Source organism: Acartia tonsa, chromosome 12, assembly GCF_053477335.1.
Source record: "Acartia tonsa isolate MP-2025a chromosome 12, ASM5347733v1, whole genome shotgun sequence".
NCBI lineage: Eukaryota > Metazoa > Arthropoda > Copepoda > Calanoida > Acartiidae > Acartia > Acartia tonsa.
In genome coordinates this window covers 11,252,566-11,273,149 of record NC_137271.1, presented here as the reverse complement: position 1 = coordinate 11,273,149, position 20,584 = coordinate 11,252,566, and the positions used below count along the sequence as shown (strand labels likewise).

Below are 20,584 nucleotides of genomic sequence, written 5' to 3'. Positions count from 1 at the left end.
TGAAATAAAAATCAAACACGAAAAAATCCTTATTATAAAGTAACAGGATGTCTGTATGTGTGTACCGCAGGATCTCGCCATTCGCTGAACTGATATTTTTAGTTCACCTTTACAGGGTAGCTTCTCATTGGTTTATAACAAGTAGCCAAAAGATGCTGAAAAAAATAAATATTCCCGCAGGGCGGCGCCAGTAACGTATAAACATAAAATCTAGGTATTAAAAATTTAAGAAAAACACTTACAAGTGCCACTAGAGGCCTCTAGGGGCGTAACCGATACTAAATACCTATAATAATAGAAATGAAATTCTACAAAATATTTTTTTTTAGGAAGCGTCCCATGAGTCAGAAGGAGAACAAGAAGAAGGAGGTAGACGTGGTGACGTGTCCCAACAAGGACCAGGTCATCATACACGAGCCCAAGACAAAGGTCGACCTCACCAAGTTTCTGGACAACCAACATTTCAGGTTAGTCACAAAATTTTGTCTTGTGCAGATCGAATATTAAGGGAGGGAGGGGATATTGGACTGTAATTTACACTGGTACCTCAAGTATTTATTGGGTACTTTTATTGAAATTTGGTTGGTTGGTTTAATCTACAAAAAGGGTGACTTTTTTTAACATCATTTTGGATGTATATCAAATTATTGTCCGTTGCCTTTTCCCTTTAGATTCCTGAAAATATTAGAGGATCAATTTAATTGTCTGATTTTCTTTGCTGCTATTTAAGATAACGGCTTAATGTTTTTTTTGATGATTCTAATCTAGAATATAACTCACTTTGCTCGTCCGTATTTCTATGGTGAAAAATGCTTAACATTTCAAAGTTTTGTTGATAGAAAACCATGGTGAAACTTTTTTTTTTTTAGTCGATATAACGACATTAATATCCCTAGTAAATTCACCAAAAAAACACTTAGAATCACTGCTGGAAGGTGCTTAGAATCACTTGCTCTTGTTCGTGGATAGTCTCCTTTAGAGTTTTAGCACTAAATCTTAAATTTGGTAAAATCCTAAATTGTTGAACGTTTAAAACCCAAATTTCTTCCAATATTCGCAGAATATAAATTCAGTTCAAGTCCTTTCATCGAATATAGGGGCTGAATTTTTAAACAAAATTGATGTTAAAATTTCTGCTTACAGGAACTTAATTTTTCTTTTATTGTATTTTACTTAATACAAATAACTCGTTGAGATGTAATTTTTTATTATATTGATGTACATCCCCACTGATGGATCACAAAATGACGCCTTCTATAGATTAAAATTAGTGGTTCAAAAGTTTGGACACTCAACTTAAATAATCAACCAATCAAAATTCAATATAAGTCCTCAAAGTTTATGATCCAACGATAAAAAAAAAAACTGGGGACATGCATGATAAACATGCATGGCTTATCTTTACACCTATCCCTAAAACTTGCCTAGTGTGCTTAACATGAAATTGAATTTTAATGGAAGATTTCCTCTGCCTGGAATTGACTTGGGATGTTATTGATTGACTCAAGAACCTTTAAAGGTGTTCATGCAATTAAGTATAAAAAAATAAAGTAAAAATGTGGAAGAGTGCTAAAGGGATAAGACAATATGTAAATCCCAAATGATGATTCACAGAACTTCAAAATGTAGATTATGATTAGTGGTTGAAATGTTTGGACGACACTTAACTTAATTAACCGTTTAATCAAAATTCAAAGTTATTAAACCAACAAATAAGAAAAGGTTATTATAAAAATTTGGGGATTTGTGTAATAAACAGGCCAATGCCCCCTACCTATCTGGTTCAAAGAGAAGTGTTAATAGAAAGAATAATAAGAAAACCGACATGTTTAAATTGTAGATTATCTTCAATAAAAAATATAAATCCACTGTTTAACGTGAACGCTATCTATATTACAAGTGTCAGAATCTATAATTTGAAGAAGAAAAAAAAAATCTGCTATCAAAAATTGTTAATTATAAAATCAATTTTCTCGGAAACATCATTTTTATATTGCTATAAATAGAGTGGTAGAGAATCGTTGTAGAATTTACGTAATCATGGAATTTGATGTATTTTTAAAATACAGCAACTTTGCAGGGAGGGAGGGGACATTGGGTTGTTTATTACATTAGTCCCTAAAGTTTTATAAAACCGTCTTCTTCCTTGGCTCAACAATTTTAAGGACTTAAATGATTTTTGATTGATTGGTTCATTAAGTTATGGTTTAAACGTTTCAGAAACAAAATGTAATCCACAGAAGAGGTGATTTGGTGTGAAGGGCGGATTAGTAATTAGCTTTAAAAAATACTTTTAGCCTATACGAAGCTTTTCTACAATGTATAACTTAGCTTGTGTAGTAAAGTAACTTCAGAGATCCTTAGCTTCAAATGAAATAAGTTCTACTATATTTAAAAGATTAGGTTCACTTTTAGTCATACCCAATTTTTTCAAGATATCGACATTGTCGACTAATGATCCCTTTACCCTGATTTCAAATTCTTCACTATTAACTTCCCCCTCCTTTCTTTATTATTAGTTATTAAACTTTCCGTTGACAAAGGGCATTAATTGACTTTTAATAATAAAGGCTTTTTTGTCGAAACTAAATGCATTCTTGGTGGAAAGGGATAAATTAAAGGTTTATTTCATTGAAATAATTTCTTAGGCGTTAAAAAGGTCATATTTAACAGCATTATAATGTTAAAAGTTGTTATGCCGTGGCTTATAAACAATAAACATGCTTAACTTACTAGCACTAGAAATGTCGTACAATTAAATAATTGTTTCTTGTTTGTCTAAGAGATAATGCGTTGAATTAGAATTACATATAAAATACCGTAACTTACTTAGTGAATTTATTTTATGAATGTTAAATGATATTTTAATATTCTATTTTGTTAGAAAAGGTGTGTTAGTTTGTTATTGCTGCACTAATTATGGACATAATTGTCCTTGTTTTTTTGTGAATCTTCAAAGAATGCACTTTTGTTTTTATTAAACAGTAATATTTATCAATGAGAAGTCATGAATTATACTTAACAAAGAAATGTCCTTGTAATCCAACATAAAAGTATTAGCAACGAAGTATCGGGTTTCGTCGTATTTTCACAGTAGCTTTTCTCTAGTTTCTAGCCCCTGTGTGGGGCTATAACCCTGTGGGGCAATTACTAACATTTACCTAACCTTAAATAACCTATTATAAGCTACTGTGAAAATACGACGAAACCCGCTACTTCGTTTTCTTTCCATGATCCTAATTTTCTCTTTTTCTAAGAGAGTAAATAGTTAGTTGCAGGGATAAAACAATGGACGATGAAATAATCTTCCTCTGAAAGTGTGAGATTCTACCTTGCTGGGAAATGTTGAAGGGAAGAAAGGGTTGTAAATTAATTTTCTCCTGGAGAAAGGGAAATTGGACCTTAAATTAAACAGTAAAACTTTGGCTAATTCTATTAAATTTTGAATGTATGGACATAACTAACAGTGACCAATTTTTCAACCATTAATTTTGTTCTATATAAGGGATAATTTTGTTTATCATCATAGGGGATGAATATCAATTTGTCCCCTTAAAGGAAAGCAATGATGGTAAGCCGTATTTTAAACAAAAAGTTCCCAATTTGTTACAGACTTAAGAAAACGCTTGACTTGAATAGTTGCTTTGCTACAAAAAATATTGGTTATAAATATCGTTTAGGTAGTAATTGAAAATAAATTGCGCTAAATATAAAGTTTTTATCTATCATAAAATTAGAATTATGTTATAAATATTTTACCGCATAAAACTAATAAAACAAAGAAGGGGATGTGAAAGAATAGTTATTTCTCGCATCGTATTATAAACGGCTTTCCGCGGATATAATCTTATGATTGTACATTTCTATATTCGTAGAAAGCTGGATATAATACGAGGCTAGACATAGTTTTTTCATATGGATGAGAACCGGTTCCTATCCACCGGATTCGAATGAATACGAGAAAACACTTTTCCCCACAACTGTTTTATTTGATATTCTTTTTAGTAAGAAAAAGTGTATTGTTTTTTTACTCAATTTATCGTACATTGTCTTATCCCTCATGCTCCCTGCGTTTTTAGAAAACCAACGAAAATATCACTTGAACTTTTTGCTTTGGTGTAATTTGTTTCTTTTCTGATCTAGATTAGTTTTTACTTTTTATTATTATTATATTTATTGAATCATGTCGCAAAGACGAAACAAGTTATTTTCAATCACTTTTGAAGCTTTAAACAGCTAAACAATTTCTGTAGATTAAATTATTGGTTGATAAGTTTGAACATTACTAGTTCGCAACCAATCAATCGAAATTCAATAAAAGTACCCAACGTATATAGCCAACGAATGAGTAAACATGGTTATAAAACTTATGGGATATCAGTGTTATTTACAATCTAATCCCTCTCTGTCTATCTTAGTATACAAAAGCATGTTGTAAGCCTGATTATAAACTATGTACATCCAGCCGGTTAGCCGCTAGCCGCCACTAAAGCTGCCAAAGAAAGACTTATCATCTTCTTTTTCTCAGCCCAAAATGAGAAGTTATGCAGCTCATCTATATTTTTTATCCTTGTTGTTAAATGTCAAAGGACAATAAACAAAGTTCTTTGTTATTTATTAATATATTTATGTCATTGTTATTTTTCTGTCTTTCCTTTTCCCAAATAAATTGATATGGTAGATTGGTTTGAAAATTTAAAGCAAGAATAATCTAGTTTGGCAGTGAAAGCAAATAATAATAGTTATTTATCGTATCATAGACAGCTTTCCGCGGTCATTAAAATGAAAATTTATAGGATTAAAACTAGATTTTTGTCCTGAGGGACCAAAGGCTATAATTCGAAGCTATACCTAAAAAAAATTCAGTATGGATGAGAACCGGTTCTAATACACCGGATATTAATCAGTTTCGAAGCCATACTGAAATTCTGATATTATGATGATTTTTAAATAAGAATGATAATTAAACGATCATGTTTTTGAGTAGCGCAAAAAATCATTTTTTAACCAGTATTAACATTATAAAAAAATTACCTAAGCATGTCCAAGTCAAGTCTTTGCTTTTTAGAAATGCTTTAGGCTAATTTATGTCTTTTATATGTAAAATATATAAAATATCTTCGAAATTGATGCTTTGAAGGGGCTGTACCTTTCTGTTAGATTGTATAAATGTCTTGAGTTGTTTTCAGGCTATTTTCTTTACCTCTCTCGCTTTCCCCTAGAGGCTAGTAGGGAAGCAACAAATCATTAAATAAAATAGAGAAAAATAGTGGAAAAAATAAATTAGAAAATTCTTATGTTAACTCTTTAACACATTCTTCCCAAAGAATTTTCAATTAACTTTGGAATGGGTTAAACACAGGAAAAATTTTTGTTAGTAGAAGATTTAGAATTGGTTGTTTGTCGAGTGTCATAAAGCACTTTATTCAAAGTAAAATTTTTTATTATATCATAAATTCACAGTTCTGTTAATGTGACTTGGATTAATAATTATTATGTTTTCAGGTTCGATTACGCCTTCGATGAGAATTCCTCGAACGAGTTGGTATACAAATACACAGCCAGGCCCCTCGTACAGTCAATCTTTGAAGGAAAGCATTGTTGCTGAAAAGTTGGTTTCAGGATTTATTTTTGTAGTAGCGGGGCTACTCTTAACTTATTCGTTTGTCAGTCTGATTTTAAATGTTTTTATTTTATATCAAATCTTACATTCTCAATTTTCCTTTTAAATGAAAGCAGATTTGAATTCATTCAAAAATATAGCAGAATATTTCTAAATGGAGAGAGAGATATATTCTACGTGACAAGCTCAGGACTAAAACGAAGCTTCTATGGAAATAGGTCAAAACTTTGAAGTATATATGAACACAAAAGCATCCAACTACTTTTGTATTAGAATTCTTCAATATTTTTTCCCTAAACCAGTTTAATGATGAGCTTATCATGTGTTTAGGTGCAGTGCATAAACAATATTTTTATAGGCATGAGTCGAAGCCTTAAATTTTTTAGTACATTCTAGAAAATTTTTTAAATCTAAGAAATATTTACAAGAATTATAATGGGTTGTGGGATGGTTTACAAAGAAAGTTGTGGGGAGGGAAAAGGTACATTCGAAAATTATATAGAAATATTTTAAGGGCTGTTGGACACTGCACACCCCTGAAAATGTTTTATTAGGGTAGTGCTTAGACCCTCCTAGTAGCCCTTGTATCACGCCCCTAGATGCCTTGCATAAAAATTTGCCAATTTAAAAGTTTTCCTTGGCTAGTACTACTCACATCCAGTCATCTCGTGCAAAAGCCTCCTCCATAGAAAAAATAGAAGAATTTTTCCCTAGAATTTTCGGTTGTAATCTGTGAGAATATACTCGACAACAAATGCTGTCTGTCTATTGTCGGTTTATTAGTATGGATAATAGAATAAACGAGATTTTAGGGGGTAAAAAAAGTTTGATTCTTTGTAAATAAATAAGTAGTTTACATACATCATCGATTATAATAGAACTTGAAATAATATAAGTTTCCAGTATCGCTTCGAAACCGATTAATATCCGATGGATATGTTGTATAACTATGTTGTATAACATCGTATTAAATGCAGTTTTCTACAAATATAAAAAGGTACACTCAAAAGATTAAAACCAGTTTTTTTAGCCCGTTCCTTTTGCATCTCGGGGCTAAAAAACTGGTTTTGATCTTATAATTGTACATTTTTATACCGTCAGAAAGCTGTTTATAATACGATGCGAAAAATAACTATTCCCAAATTTCCTATGTTAAAACCTGCCTTTGGTAGTTAGAATTGTTTGGGATAGATAAATGTTTTAAGATTAATTAATGCTACATACTCCTGTAAATAGAAATAGAGAGAATATACATATTCACATAAATAAGAGAAAATATACGAGAAAGAGAGAGACAGAGAGACAAATAAATAAATATATTCTTATACATCTAGTGGACAGAGGGATTTAGTGAAAGAAAGATGTTGTTCAGTGATATTTTAGGGACAATTAAGCACATAGGTAGTGCATCAACAACACACACAAAAAAGGGTTATTTTATGATAAAAACAGTACCTAATTCATTATACTTTAAGTTAGTGATAAAAAAAGTTATTTGTTGAAAAATAGAGACATTTTGCCTATAACATTGAGCCTTATTATCCTAGGAATCCATATCACATAAATTATTGCTTTTAAAAGAGCTCTGAATCATACCTAACTATTACAGGAATCAACATTCCAAGTGTTAAATTAAGATAACAATTTTAATATGTCTAAATTAACGATTATAGCTATACGTTACGGACAGATGGAGCTACCTTAATCATTGAAAATCTTCGCCTTTAAAAATGCATTTATCTTATCTAATTATAGGCTTTTTATTTTTATAGAAGCAGTGAGAGCTATTTAGTTTTATTACTGTTGCGGTTTTTTTCTTTTACTGTGAAAGATTATTGAATCAATTAAAAAAAGTCAAAATACAATAATATTAACATACAGAAAAACTCTACTTCATTTATCGGCAAAAAACAATTGGGTACGTGGTTGGTAATATTGTTTATCGTAATTGGGGATATTCGTTTATTTATCGTCCATTGTCTTATCCCCCAAGATCCATGATATTTATAAATTAGCACAATTTTCGCACAACTTCATGAACTGAACACCATACTAAAATGGATTTATTATTACTTGGATCTTGCACCAGATTATCATGTACTCTAATAAAGGGAAACTTGTAGTTGGCTGATATAACGATCCCTCTATCCACCCCCTATACCCAATCCCATCCCCTCCTACTGGACGAATAAACTGACTAATACGTGATGTCCATGTTAGCAACCTTAACTTAAGACAATTTTCCCCTGTCATAATATCCACGTATATTTTATATCCATTATCCTAAGCTTCGATGCGGAAGAAATTTTGCACAAGTTTTGGACTTTGAATTGGAAATTCGCATGACACATAATCAATATTTTGTAATGTATGGCAAGGAGAGAGAATAGGAATAGAGTGTCCAAAAGTTTCAACCGCTTATTGTAATCTACAGACGGGGTAATTTAATTTGTGTTTCATCATTGGGGATAAATATCAATTTATCGGCCATTCTCTTATCCATTTAGATCCTTTAATATTGATAATGTTTAACGTTTATTTACAGCAAAAGACATAATAATATATTTAAAGGCTTTATCATCTAAAGTATTTTTCTGCTTCTAAATCTAAAAGAAGTTAGCCATAGAAATTGTTACAAAGTATTTTATTCTGTTTACTTATCCCTGTATCTCTGCTCCATAAAAGGCAATATTCGCTGGACCGTGAAATATGAACACTGACAGGATGGGTTACAAACAAGGGAAGGGATATTACTTCTCATGAAAAATAATTGCCTTAACTTTTCTGCCATTTAGAATTATAGTTTCCACAAACTGCTAAAGTAATTTTTAAGAAAACTGAAGTTTTTAGTTGCTTATCATTCGATTACATAATAGGACCGCCCTTTTGTACACATTTTCTAACAAATGATTTGGTCAGATTGTTCCTACTATGTCCTAATTGATCATCTAGACTTTCTATATTTATTCCGTTCCTGGTTAGAAACTAATAACAACATATTTGTCAAAAACTTTCTTCCAAAAAACAAACAAAATTGTATTGTATGTACTTATGGCTCTTAGCAGCCGTGCTACTACTCTGTAATAAGTTTATGTCTGTTCGTCTGTTCGTGTGTAAATGTAAGTTACTTATGAAAGTTTTATCATAAATATACCTTGATTTTTTATCAGAGAAATATTTAATAACTCAGACAAAAAAAACCCATCTATTTAGGCACCTAAAAATAGTTTTAATTATTTGTTTTCATATTTTTGGGCAATTTTCCTCAAGTGCCAATTCGAGAACGGACCCCTGCCCCTTGCTAAATTTTGAAATTTCTTTACGTTAGGTTAGGTTGGTTAGCCCTGCAGTGGTTAGGCATAGGAACCCCAAACAACCTCCTATTTCATTATTTTTTTTAAAAAATTAGCCAGGGGGGTTTCGGTGCTCGATAGACACTTTGAAGAAAGCACCTATGTTTCCAAGTCTGTAGGTTTCAAAGTGTGGGCTGTAGTGGGGTCATTTGTATGTTGCAATGGTAAGCAAGAAATTAAAAACTAAGACAAATAGGTTTATGCGTAGCGCAGCTAACAACATTTAATGGATAAGAAGAGTAGTATGATTTCATACAGGGATCTAGAGGGAATTGGACAATGGCCTATAAATTTATGTACCTTCTAAATGTTATTACACAACATTACCCCTTGTGTAGATTACAATTCATAGTTGAAACTTTAGGACACTCAACTTAATCAAACATCCAATCAAAATTTATTAAAAGTCCTAAAAGTTTTTGTGCCAACGAACAAGAAAACATTATTATAAACCTTGGGGACTAATGTAATAAACATTGTCCTCCTCTCTATCTTTGGATTTCATAACTTAAGAATTTCATTAAAATTATGTTAGTTTTGTGTGACTTACTGACGATCCTAATCATAGAGTAGCTGCGCTTTAAAAACTGTATTTTGTTGAAATAAAAAGCAATGTACATTTTGTATTCATATAAACAAATTGAACAAATGTGTGCTTTTCAGGGAAGCAGGCATAAAAAATTGACAGAAATCCTTGTATGTATCATTGTTAGTTCCTATTTCTGTAAGTCAAAATAATCTTAATATAAAAGTAACAAGATGTCTATCTGTCTCTCATTTGTGTAAATCTCATTTTGCTAACTGATATGGTTTTTCTTATAGGTCCCATTAAGTTATTATTTAATTGGGAAGGGTACCTCAACCCTCCAAAAATAAAGGCCCCTTATTGTAATGTTCTCTAAGTGAAATTTGCAGCGGGCTAAAAGACGCTACACTATCTCCACCCCCTTGGGCTCAAATCCTTCTTTCCTACTTGATAAACGAACTGACCAATAAATCACAGGGGAATTAGCAACTTAGATTGACGATAATTTTCCCCCTGTCATAATATTCAGGTATATTCTACATCCATTGCCATATCCATGTCCCTGACTTTTTACTAATAGTCAGAAGCTTCAAAAATCTACCTACACATCATTTTTTACTTTTTACACAATCACACATACACACACACATACACACACAAAATCACACACAAACACACACATTTACATTACAGATAATACATATAGATAGTTTAGATACTCAATATCTTTATCAGACTAATAGGAAGTTAACAGTTAAGTGACATCCGACTACAATATTGATGAGAAAATGTATACATTTTGGTTCAAAATGGCACTTTTTTCTTCATATTATCTAAAAGTCAGCCTTAAATAGTTGACTTTTTTTTAAATTAAGCTTTTCTTTTGTGAAATTTAATCTTTTTAGGAATTCCAGTTTAGGATGGACAAAATATTTTGTCTGATTGGCTATCTAGGGAAATAAAAATATTTTTCAGATACACACACATGCACCAGGGGAGGGAACATTGGGCTGTCTATTACACAAGTACCCAAAGTTTTATATTAACGTGTTCACATTAGTTGGCTTAACAACAGTTGGGACTGTTAGTGAATTTAGATTGGCTGATTTATTAAGTTGAGTGTTCAAACGTTTCTACCACTAATATTAATCTACAGAATGGGTAATTTTGTGTATTATCATTAGAGATATACATCAATTAATTGGCCATTGTCTTATCCCTTTAGATCCCTGCATATGCACACACAAAAGATTGATGATTAGACCACACTAAATGCACAAAAATCATGCACATACACACACACAAACAACTTATGCACACACTCACACATCCATTGATGCATCAATTTATAGAAAAAGGACAAAAAAGGTAAAATCCTGCTTCTTTAAACCTTTCTTTATCACTCACACATATTTATCTAGGTACATAACAGAAGAAAAAAATGGAAGATTTTTTTCATTGGAAAGTTAATTGCAAGTGAAATTGTTTACCAATAACTTATCCGACTGTTTTTAAAAAATATTAGTAATATCTTTAAAATTTTCTTCATTGGCAAAATAATAATATCTTTTTTTTATGGAAGGCATTGAGTAAAACAAATCTTCTTTAGATGTCTTAAAAAGAATCAAAATAATATGCCTTCGATTACATTTATTTTCATTGCAAAATGGTTAATCTCATGTCTTATGAAAACAATTTCACCTCCGACTTTTCCACCAGCAAATTAGACTCAAAATTTATATTAAAAGAGCATCTAACAATAATTTTTTTTGCGCAGCTACTATATAACTAGGTTATATTTATACATCACTAGATCATTGTAAGTTAAGAATTTATGACAGTAACTTACATGCTTATTAACTGATTTAAAAGGTAAATCAATAGCTCCATAAAATATAATTTTATGTAACTTTCTTGTTGTTTTCTTGCTACTATTGCTTTAAAATTGTAGAGTAGGTTTGCTCCATGCACATTTTTATGAATATTTGGTATAGGAATTAATGTAAACAAATATTTATGATAGCTTAACATAAACTCGAGCATAAACATAGTGGGGAATTTAAATATACTACCGGTAATTAGTGCGAATTATCTAAGATTTAAAAAAATAGAAAACTGCTCAAAAATGTACAGTACGAGTACGGGGACTTTAGACTGTAACTTTTGCTGGTACCCAAAGTTTTATTAACACGATATCTCATTCGTTGGCTTATAAAGTTTGCGGACGTTGTACAAACATCCAATGTTCAAACTTATTGACCAACAATATGATCTACAGAAGGGGTAATTTTATTAATCTTAATCGAGGAGGTGTTTATCAATTTATCATCCATGCTCTTATTAAGATCTCTGATTAAAAGAAAAAGCTCCACAAGAAAATTGCAATTATTTCAAATTCCTCACTGTTACATCCATTAATTTGGTTAATGGCTGCAGAATGTGGAAAATGACAACCTATTACTTCTTTTTTAGCAGCAAGACTATTTAAAGATTTGCCTTGGGTCGTCCGTTCGTCCTCCTTCCCCTTTTTTAATAGATGCAATTAAATGATATGTTTCATTCCATTATCATAGTAAATCAAGGATCTAAAGGGATAAGACAATTGCAATGGCCAAAAAATTAATGTGCATCTCCAATGATTATAAACAAAATTACCCTTATTGAAGATTAAAAGTTTGGAACTCACCTATTTTTAGTTCAATAAAAGTACCCAAAGAAGGTTTTGATACATCGAATAAGATAACGTCATTATGAAACTTTTGGTACAAGTGTAATTTACAGTCCAATGTCCCCGACAATGAAATACGCTTGCTGCATAAAAAAATCTACATCACTGTATTTTGGATTACCCTAATTGTTATTGCTGAGATACTTATAAGACAAAATTGACAAGTTATGCTATGCTGCTTATGGATCATATCATTCCTTTTTTATTCCCTTCTCTTCCTTATAGTATTTTATAAATGTACTTTTCTCAAGGAGGGAGGGGACATGGAGATGTTTATTTTATTAGTCCCCAAAGTTTTATAATAAGGCTTTCTTATTCGTTGGCAAAACAACTTTGGGGACTTATATTTCATTTTGATTGGTTGGATTATTAAGTTGATTGTCCAAACGATTCACCACAAATTGTAATCTACAGAAAGAGTACCTAATTTTGTATATCATCATTGGGGATGTACATCAATTTATCGGCCATTGTCTTATCCCTTTAGATTCCTGATTTCCCCCATGTATTTACCTCACACTTACAGTGTTCCTTCACTTCCGTTAAATGTATCAAACTAGCTAAAACATTCAAGTAAAATAATAGTGGAGGCAGGGCTTAATTAACTGTAAGTTCACGGGGTAGAATCCTGTATATTGGGTCTTTGAATATCATCCAATAGCGTTGGAGACACCAACACAGCAAAGTCTCTAAAAAAAAAAGCAGAAAGCAATTTGCTAGCAGATGAAAAAGGTAGTTCAGGTAGTTGTTTAGATTATACTTCTATACTTTAACATTTATTGCACAAACTGACCCTGCTATAATTTACTAAAAATAAAATTTGCTAATTGTTTGCTAATTTGTCTTATTTCAAATATGAAATACTTTGCAGATATAATAAAAGGCGGAAATCATATCACCATAATTCTAAAACAGTATATTAGCGGTTTTAAATTTTTTTACAATAGTTTTATTTTAATCCACTATCGCGATATTTTGATAGTATTCGATTCCTTCATTTCAGGGTTTTAAAGGATAAGAAAGTGGACGATAAATTAATGTTTACCTATACCAAAAACAAAATTAACCATTCTTTAGGTTAAAATTGTTGGTTGAAATGTTTGGACACTTATAAGTAAGTTTGAATCAATAAATTTTTATTCAATACGAGTACCCATAGTTTTAAGCCAACCAAAGGGAAAATGTGTATATAAAACTTTGGGTACAAGTGTATTTTCCAGTAAATATCATCTCACTCTGATTTAATTTATAAAAAATATAAACATGTGAGAAACAAGGTTTTTTTTGCGTAAATGCTAGACGACCATATTAGCTTGATATTTTAGCAAATTCTTCATAACTAGTAATTTCCCGTTTAAGAGGCTAAGATTAAGTATTATTATTTCTATAGAATATAGCATTACTAGAGTATTTATACTGCATACGCGGATTTGAGGCTTCGTCTGTAGCCTCACTGGTTTTGGTAGAGCATAGAATAGAGTATTTTTATATATAACTTTTTTATTATTTATTCCCAGGGATGGGGGAGACAATGGTCTTCAAATTATTCTTGCAATCGTTCACATATCAACTTTTGATACTTTAATTACAAAGAGATTGGTCGATTCAAACTAATCATTTAATCTGCATTAGATTAATTTTCGTCTATTGTCTTATCCCTAAGATCCATGCTTATTCTTCTTAAAAACTGCTGTAAGAAACGTTTGCAGGATAAATAGAAAGCTTATTATAAGAAATGATGAATTTGGCCGTTGCCAGGATCGTAAGCTTTATACGGACGGACAACAGACACACTTCATACTTCAATCTATTTAAATAAGAAAAAATTAGGGATGGCAATCCGTCAAATTTTTGGACCGGATTCGGAAAAATTCGTCCAAAAAAGGCGGTTTCCCGCGGATTCCGGATTCTTATTTTTGGCGGATTTGGATTCCGGATTTTAGCAATATTTTAAAAGGCTTTTTTTATTTTAAAAATTTAAGTGCTACATATGTCCTATAAATTAACGTTCTTGGTGTTCTCTATAATTCACTTCCGAGAGTCGAACCAGATTTTAAAAGATTTTATATATAATGATGATAATCTTTGCCTTCAAAAAGGGGGAGTTGAAAGAAAAAACTCTAGACGCTAATGTTAGCCTACCAATTAAGAATCCGAATCCGTTATTAAAAAACGGATTCCGGATTCGGATTTCAAAATTAGGCGGATTCCGGATTCAGATACGGATTGCCAACCCTAATTAAAATATTTTTTTGTCATGAAACTGTCTAAACAATAATAATTATTTTCTTTATTGTTTCCTAATTATAATTTTATAATACTAAGAAAGGGTGGTTTTGTGATTTTTTTTTCAAAACACAAGAAGAAAATAAACCATCCATGAAACCAATTAATTTAAAATGATTTAAACAAAATGATAAGATTTCTAAAACAAACACTTTGTAATGTTTTAGAAATAGTATATAAACCGTTATAAGCTTAAGGTTTCAATAATCACTGAATCATTTGAGTTCTCCTTATAGGGAAACTTCATGGGCTGATATTAGGCTATAATATTTTTAGATTTAATCCTCGGGATGGCTTTATGCTATTTTTTACCCTCTTCTTGATCGTTTGAATACAGAACATGTAGATGCTAGGGGCCCAGTCGCAAGTTGATTGAAATGTGTTTAAATATTAATTATAACATCTTGTGTGCATATTACTTTTGAAAACTCCGCTATAAACAAAAAAATATGTTTTATATTTTTTCTTATTCCTTAAAAAAAAGCTTCAGGTATCAAATACACTATCCCCAAAAATGGACTCAATCCAGTTTGGTCAAAATTGATAGTACTCCTGTAGCTCATGATGCAGTTAATATAAAATTAGTGGTTGCAGCATCAGAGGTACTGAATTTTTTTAATTACCTCTTTGGGCAAAGCCCCCTAGAGACTAGGGGCGAAACCGCTAGTATACTAGAAGGTGTAATTGTTGTCCTTGTTTTACTGATAATATCCTAAATGGTTAATCTCTTAAATTAGTGTAGGAAAAAAGGTAAGATGGAATCATTAACTTGGCTAGAAGAGAAATGTTTATCCCAAACAGTTAAACAATCTTTTCCTTCCAATTAAAAAGCAAGAAATTGATAGCTGTTGGTTAAAACTCCTTATTCCACCTCCTTTTTGGGGGAATCATAGAGGTGGCTTTTTGAGTCCTACTATAGGTTAACATACACTCCCAAACGTCCCTACCCTCCCAAAAAAACAGTTTAAGACCTACCCTGGACAAAAAATACTTTCCTAAAAATTGTAGAATGATTGTATGATTGCGGATTTTTGTTACTTTGTATATACACTTGGATAAGAGATTAGCAGGACTATATTATCTCATCAGTATCCCTATACCAGGAGTAGAGGGATATCACAATTAATACAGCCCTTTTGTCCAGAGTTTCGGATCCGGATCCGCAAGGATCCGCATAATTTCGAGTCCAAGAATCCTGATCCGGATCCTTGGACTCAAAAAAAATGCGGGAAAAAATGGAAAAATCTACCTAAATTTATATAAAATCTCAGACATTCTCTTGATGAGAGCCAATCTTTAAGGTTTAGGGTCAGACTTGAAAATTAAAAGTATTTTTGACTTCGAATTAAAGAATAATTATTTTTGAAAAGTTTGGTGATATTATTTTTATTGTCAAGGATCCGGATCCGCACTGACCAAATTTGGAGGATCCGGATCCGCAAAAAATCAATGCGGATCCGAAACCCTGCTTTTGTCCCCCAATTAGGATAGGGTTATTTGGTTATTCAATGTCTTATCCCTTTATCCATGAAATGTTGTCCTAAGAGAAAATTAATTTATCGTCCATTGCCTTAACCTTGACACATTGTCCATTTAATCATACCAACTTTTGAGAGAATTAATTTATCTTCCATTATGCTATCTCTGTTTTCTTGACATATTATCCACTCAATCATACCTCTTTCAACAACATAAATAAGATACTTTTCAGGAAGGGAGCGGACATTTGGCTGTTTATTACCCAAAGTTTTCTAATAACATTTTCTTATTTGTTGGCTCAATAACTTTTGGGTTTTGAATTTTGAATGATTGTTTCATTAAGTAGTGTGTCCAAACGTTTCAACCACTAATTGTAATCTATAGAATGGATAATTTTGTGTATCATCAAAGGGGATGTAAAACAATTTATCGGTCTTGGTCTTATCCCTTTAGATCCCTTGATACTTTGGCTGGCTTTAAATAAGGAGGACATTTTTTATAAGCAAAGCTTTAATCCTATAATATAAAGTAGTAAGGGTTTTTTGTCTGAAGCCTAAGATTTCAATAACTACTGAACTGCTTGAGTTCTCCTTAAAGAAGCTTTAAATAGGCCCTGGGATGGTTTTAGGCTGTTGTTTTACTTTTTATTAAGGCTTTGAGATGGTTTTATGCTACTTTTATGTCGTTTTTTTCACTTCGAATGCACAATTTTTATACGCTAGAGACTCAGCCTCTAATATACTATAAATAGGTTCCATTTAAATAAGTCTATACTATTACTTTTTAATAAGATCAAAATAAAAGATTTAAAATTCTTATGTTGTTTAAATATTGATGATTTATCAAATTTGTAGATTTCTTATTTTGCAAGTAAAAGCAATATTTATTTTCTTTAAAATCCTATAGAGACCAAAATAATATGTAATTCTTTGAATGATTTAAAGTTTTGTAAAAAAAATCTTCAAATGCTTTCAAGAAAATTCTCAATTTAAAGGATTTTTGGAAAAGTTTGATGGAGTAAATAATATTATATAAATAGGGTAATTCCATCTGATAGTTCAAAGGTTTGACATTATTGTCATTTTTAAGTTAAGTTAAGTTTTTTTTTATAGTTTTTTTTACACTATTGACTTATATTATCTTAAAACCATCCCATGACTTTAGTTAAGTAATAAAATTTTCTCGGCCGTTATATGGGGTTAGTTAATTATGTTTTTTGTGTAATTTATTTTGGGAGGTTGGTGTTACCCTTACCCAAAATTGTAAATTGTTAAAATCCTTCCCAGGACCTGTGACAAGCTAAAATGTAAAGGAGAACGTTATCGATTCAGCGGTTAGCGATATTCTTCGGTACAGACATATACACTCATAATGCTACTTTATTATAAGTAATACACACGGATTTCTTTTTCTTGTTTGTACATCATTTTGTATAAATACTCCTTAAGGAATTATCGGTAATTGCATTATATTGGAAACGAACAAATAACATGTACTATATCCATTTTATCAGAGAATCGATATGTAATTAATTGGATGTTGCACTAGATTTTTATGTACTCTTGTAAAGTGATGCTCACAGCTGGCTAAAATGACGATACCTTCCATATGCCCTCTTTACCCTAGCCCATTCCCTTCTAAGGTGTGTGTTATACAAAAATTTAGAGTTTAGTTTTTTGTTTAGGAGGGGTAAAAAATATTCATTCCTAAACAAAAAACTGGATAGGAATATCATTCTCATTTAAACATAAACTCATTTTTATGCTAAAATGTGGTTTAATTTTGGTTTTTAAATTTCATTTATTTCCCTGGTATCATTTTTCTTTCTTTTAGTAATTAATAAAAATTCTAAAATCTTCCAAAAAAAATTTAAAATCTTCTAAAAATGATACCAGGGATATAAATGATGATACCGGGGAAATAAATGGGGTATTCCTGTCCAGTTTTTTGTTTAGGAATGAATATTTCTTACCCGAGGGAATAAATGATGGACCGATAGGTCATCATTTATTCACGAGGGTAAGAAATATTCATTCCTAAACAAAAAACTGGACAGGAATATCATTCTCATTTAAACAAAAACTCATTTTTATGCTAGTAAAATGTGGTTTAATTTGGTTTTTAAATTTCATTTATTACCCTGGTATAATTTTTCTTTCTTTTAGTAATTAATAAAAATTATAAAATCTTCCAAAAAAAATTAAAAATCTTCTAAAATCATACCAGGGATATAAATGAGATACCAGGGAAATAAATGAATATTTACATCCACTATTTAAGGGGTTGTTTATATGGGAATGAATATTTACATCCACTATTTAATGGGTCGTTTATATGGGAATGAATGAATATTTATTGACCATTTTAGTTTTCCTGATTTTTTATTTGTAGACATATGTAATCATGATAAATTAGACCTAACATTATATCTCTGGTATGTTCTAATATTAGTTGGTTCTAGATGAAATTAGAAATGCAACTTATTTGCCAAAAAGCTTCGATCCAAAATGGGGTTAATAATAAAACAGCCTAAAACTATCCAAGAGTATAAAAAGCTTCTCTGAAGATCAAAACATAGGATGTATCATTTATTTTCAACAACAAAAATCTAAATTTTAGGTTATATTTGTGGATCCGCCCCTAGTTATAATAGAGAGTGTAACCCATTACATTTGATAATTTAATATCAACATCATTGTCCTTATTTTATTTTCGCAGTTCACCGAATAGTGCAACAATAAGCTGCAGACGGACAGATAGACAGCAATCGTTTTACTTGCCATACGAGACAATACATGTGTTCTTATGTTACCTAGACATACTAAAAATGAAAAATTCACGTATAAAAATTCCAACTTTCCACAACTGTGCCGCTGTCCGCCAGGTGGCATGGCTACCTGCTTTGCTTACGGTCAGACTGGTTCCGGTAAAACCCACACCATGGGTGGAGAATTTCAGGTGAGAAACAATTTTTCTAATTGCTGTTAATCGACAATTTGTCTTTAAATTTTCTGAAGTTTCTTTGGTGGTCTCCCTTAAAGTGCCTAGCGAATACAAAAAAAAACCTTGCAGTCCCCTTTTATAAAAAATGAATAAAAATAAGAGAGAGAGAGAGAGAGAGAGGGGGGGGGGGGTCAGTTTATGGGTTTATCTTAGGTTGAGTTTTATTGGGTAGCAATGGAGCGGTTATGCTAGAGAAATCCCCCCCCCCCCCCTCCCCCACAGTTGTATATTGCATATTATAATGCAATAGACTTTGAGTAAAAGTAACGTATATTTTTCTATATTTTTTTTGACTGCTGGCAGAGTTGGAGGCACCATTTTAAATGGAACTATCTAATCTGTAAGTATTAAGGAAAAAAATAAATATTTCTGACATGAATCATTTTAATTTTTAATGCATTTATGATGTCATCATAGAATGATATTTAAATATAATTTTAAAGTTATGAATTAAAATGGTTTCACGATATAACATGCATTAAATAATCATTACGGCTAGCTTTTATATTTTCAGTATAAATCGATTTATGTCCGCTGTATTAGAACCAGTTTCCAGCCATACTTTAAAATCATGTATAGCATCGTATTACAGACAATTTTCCATGAATTTTTAAAAAAAATCAGAAAATCAATACTAGTTTTGTTAGCCCGGGCCTTAGGTCCCTCGGCTATGACAAAACTTGTTTTAATCTTATAATTTTTCATTTTAATACCCGCGGAAAGCTGTCTTTAATACGATGCGATAAAAAAAATATTCTTTGTAGGGAAAAACCCAAGATTCGAAGGGAGGTATTTACGCCTATGCAACCAGAGATGTTTTCAAACTACTCAACTCAGCTAAATATAAACATTTGGATGTCAGCATATGCTGCAGGTTTGTTCTTGTTTCTAGCATCGAACCTGCTTTATAACTTGTTTGTTTTTAAACAGGAATTCTACCTCCTTTGTTTGAAGCTAAATACAGTTTTCTTTATTGAATAGAATACTCCGGATAGAAAAAAGGAAAACTAACCTTACTATGAATAAAAGTGGACTGGTACCCAAGGTTTTATAACTACTTTATCTTACTCGTTGGCTACTTAAAAAACTTTGGATACTTATTAGTAATGAGTAAATATAAATGTCCAAACTTTTAATCAGCAATTTTCTTCTTTAGAAGGGGAAATTATCTTAGAGGATGGTTATCAATTTATAGTCCATTGTCCTATTTAATTTCCCTGCATTAACTATACCTAGGTAGTAAAATAATATTTATTTTCAGTTACTTTGAAATCTATTCTGGCAAAGTGTTCGACCTTTTATCTGGTAAAAGCAAATTAAGAGTTTTGGAGGATGGCAAACAACAGGTAGGGATATTTCCCCCTTATTTATCCTTCTTCAGGATAGGTACGTACTTGCTAGGACGTCCAAGCTTTTTAAAGGGTGGGGGGGGGGGGGAGGTGCCAAAATCTGAACAGGGGGTAAAAGTATATTTTATTGAATTTTTATTCTGGGGAGTTTAGGAGGGGTAGAGACATTTCCCCCTTATTTATCTTTCTTTAGGGTAGGTACGTACTTGCTAGGACGTCTAGGCCTGTTTAGGGCTA

At 31.4% G+C, this 20,584-nt stretch overlaps 1 protein-coding gene across 50 annotated transcripts in view; it reads left to right on the top strand.

Annotated features, from left to right (window-relative positions):
- The window catches only part of Klp10A (kinesin-like protein 10A), a 66,850-nt gene that overhangs the window by 33,800 nt on the left and 12,466 nt on the right, over positions 1–20,584 (top strand). For all 50 annotated transcript variants that reach the window (XM_080179496.1, XM_080179513.1, XM_080179507.1 and 47 more), the window contains exons 7-11: positions 330–467; positions 5,506–5,592; positions 18,881–18,953; positions 19,763–19,872; positions 20,260–20,344. In XM_080179496.1, the coding sequence (XP_080035622.1) occupies positions 330–467; positions 5,506–5,592; positions 18,881–18,953; positions 19,763–19,872; positions 20,260–20,344 (493 nt within the window). The remainder of the gene's footprint in view (positions 1–329; positions 468–5,505; positions 5,593–18,880; positions 18,954–19,762; positions 19,873–20,259; positions 20,345–20,584) is intronic.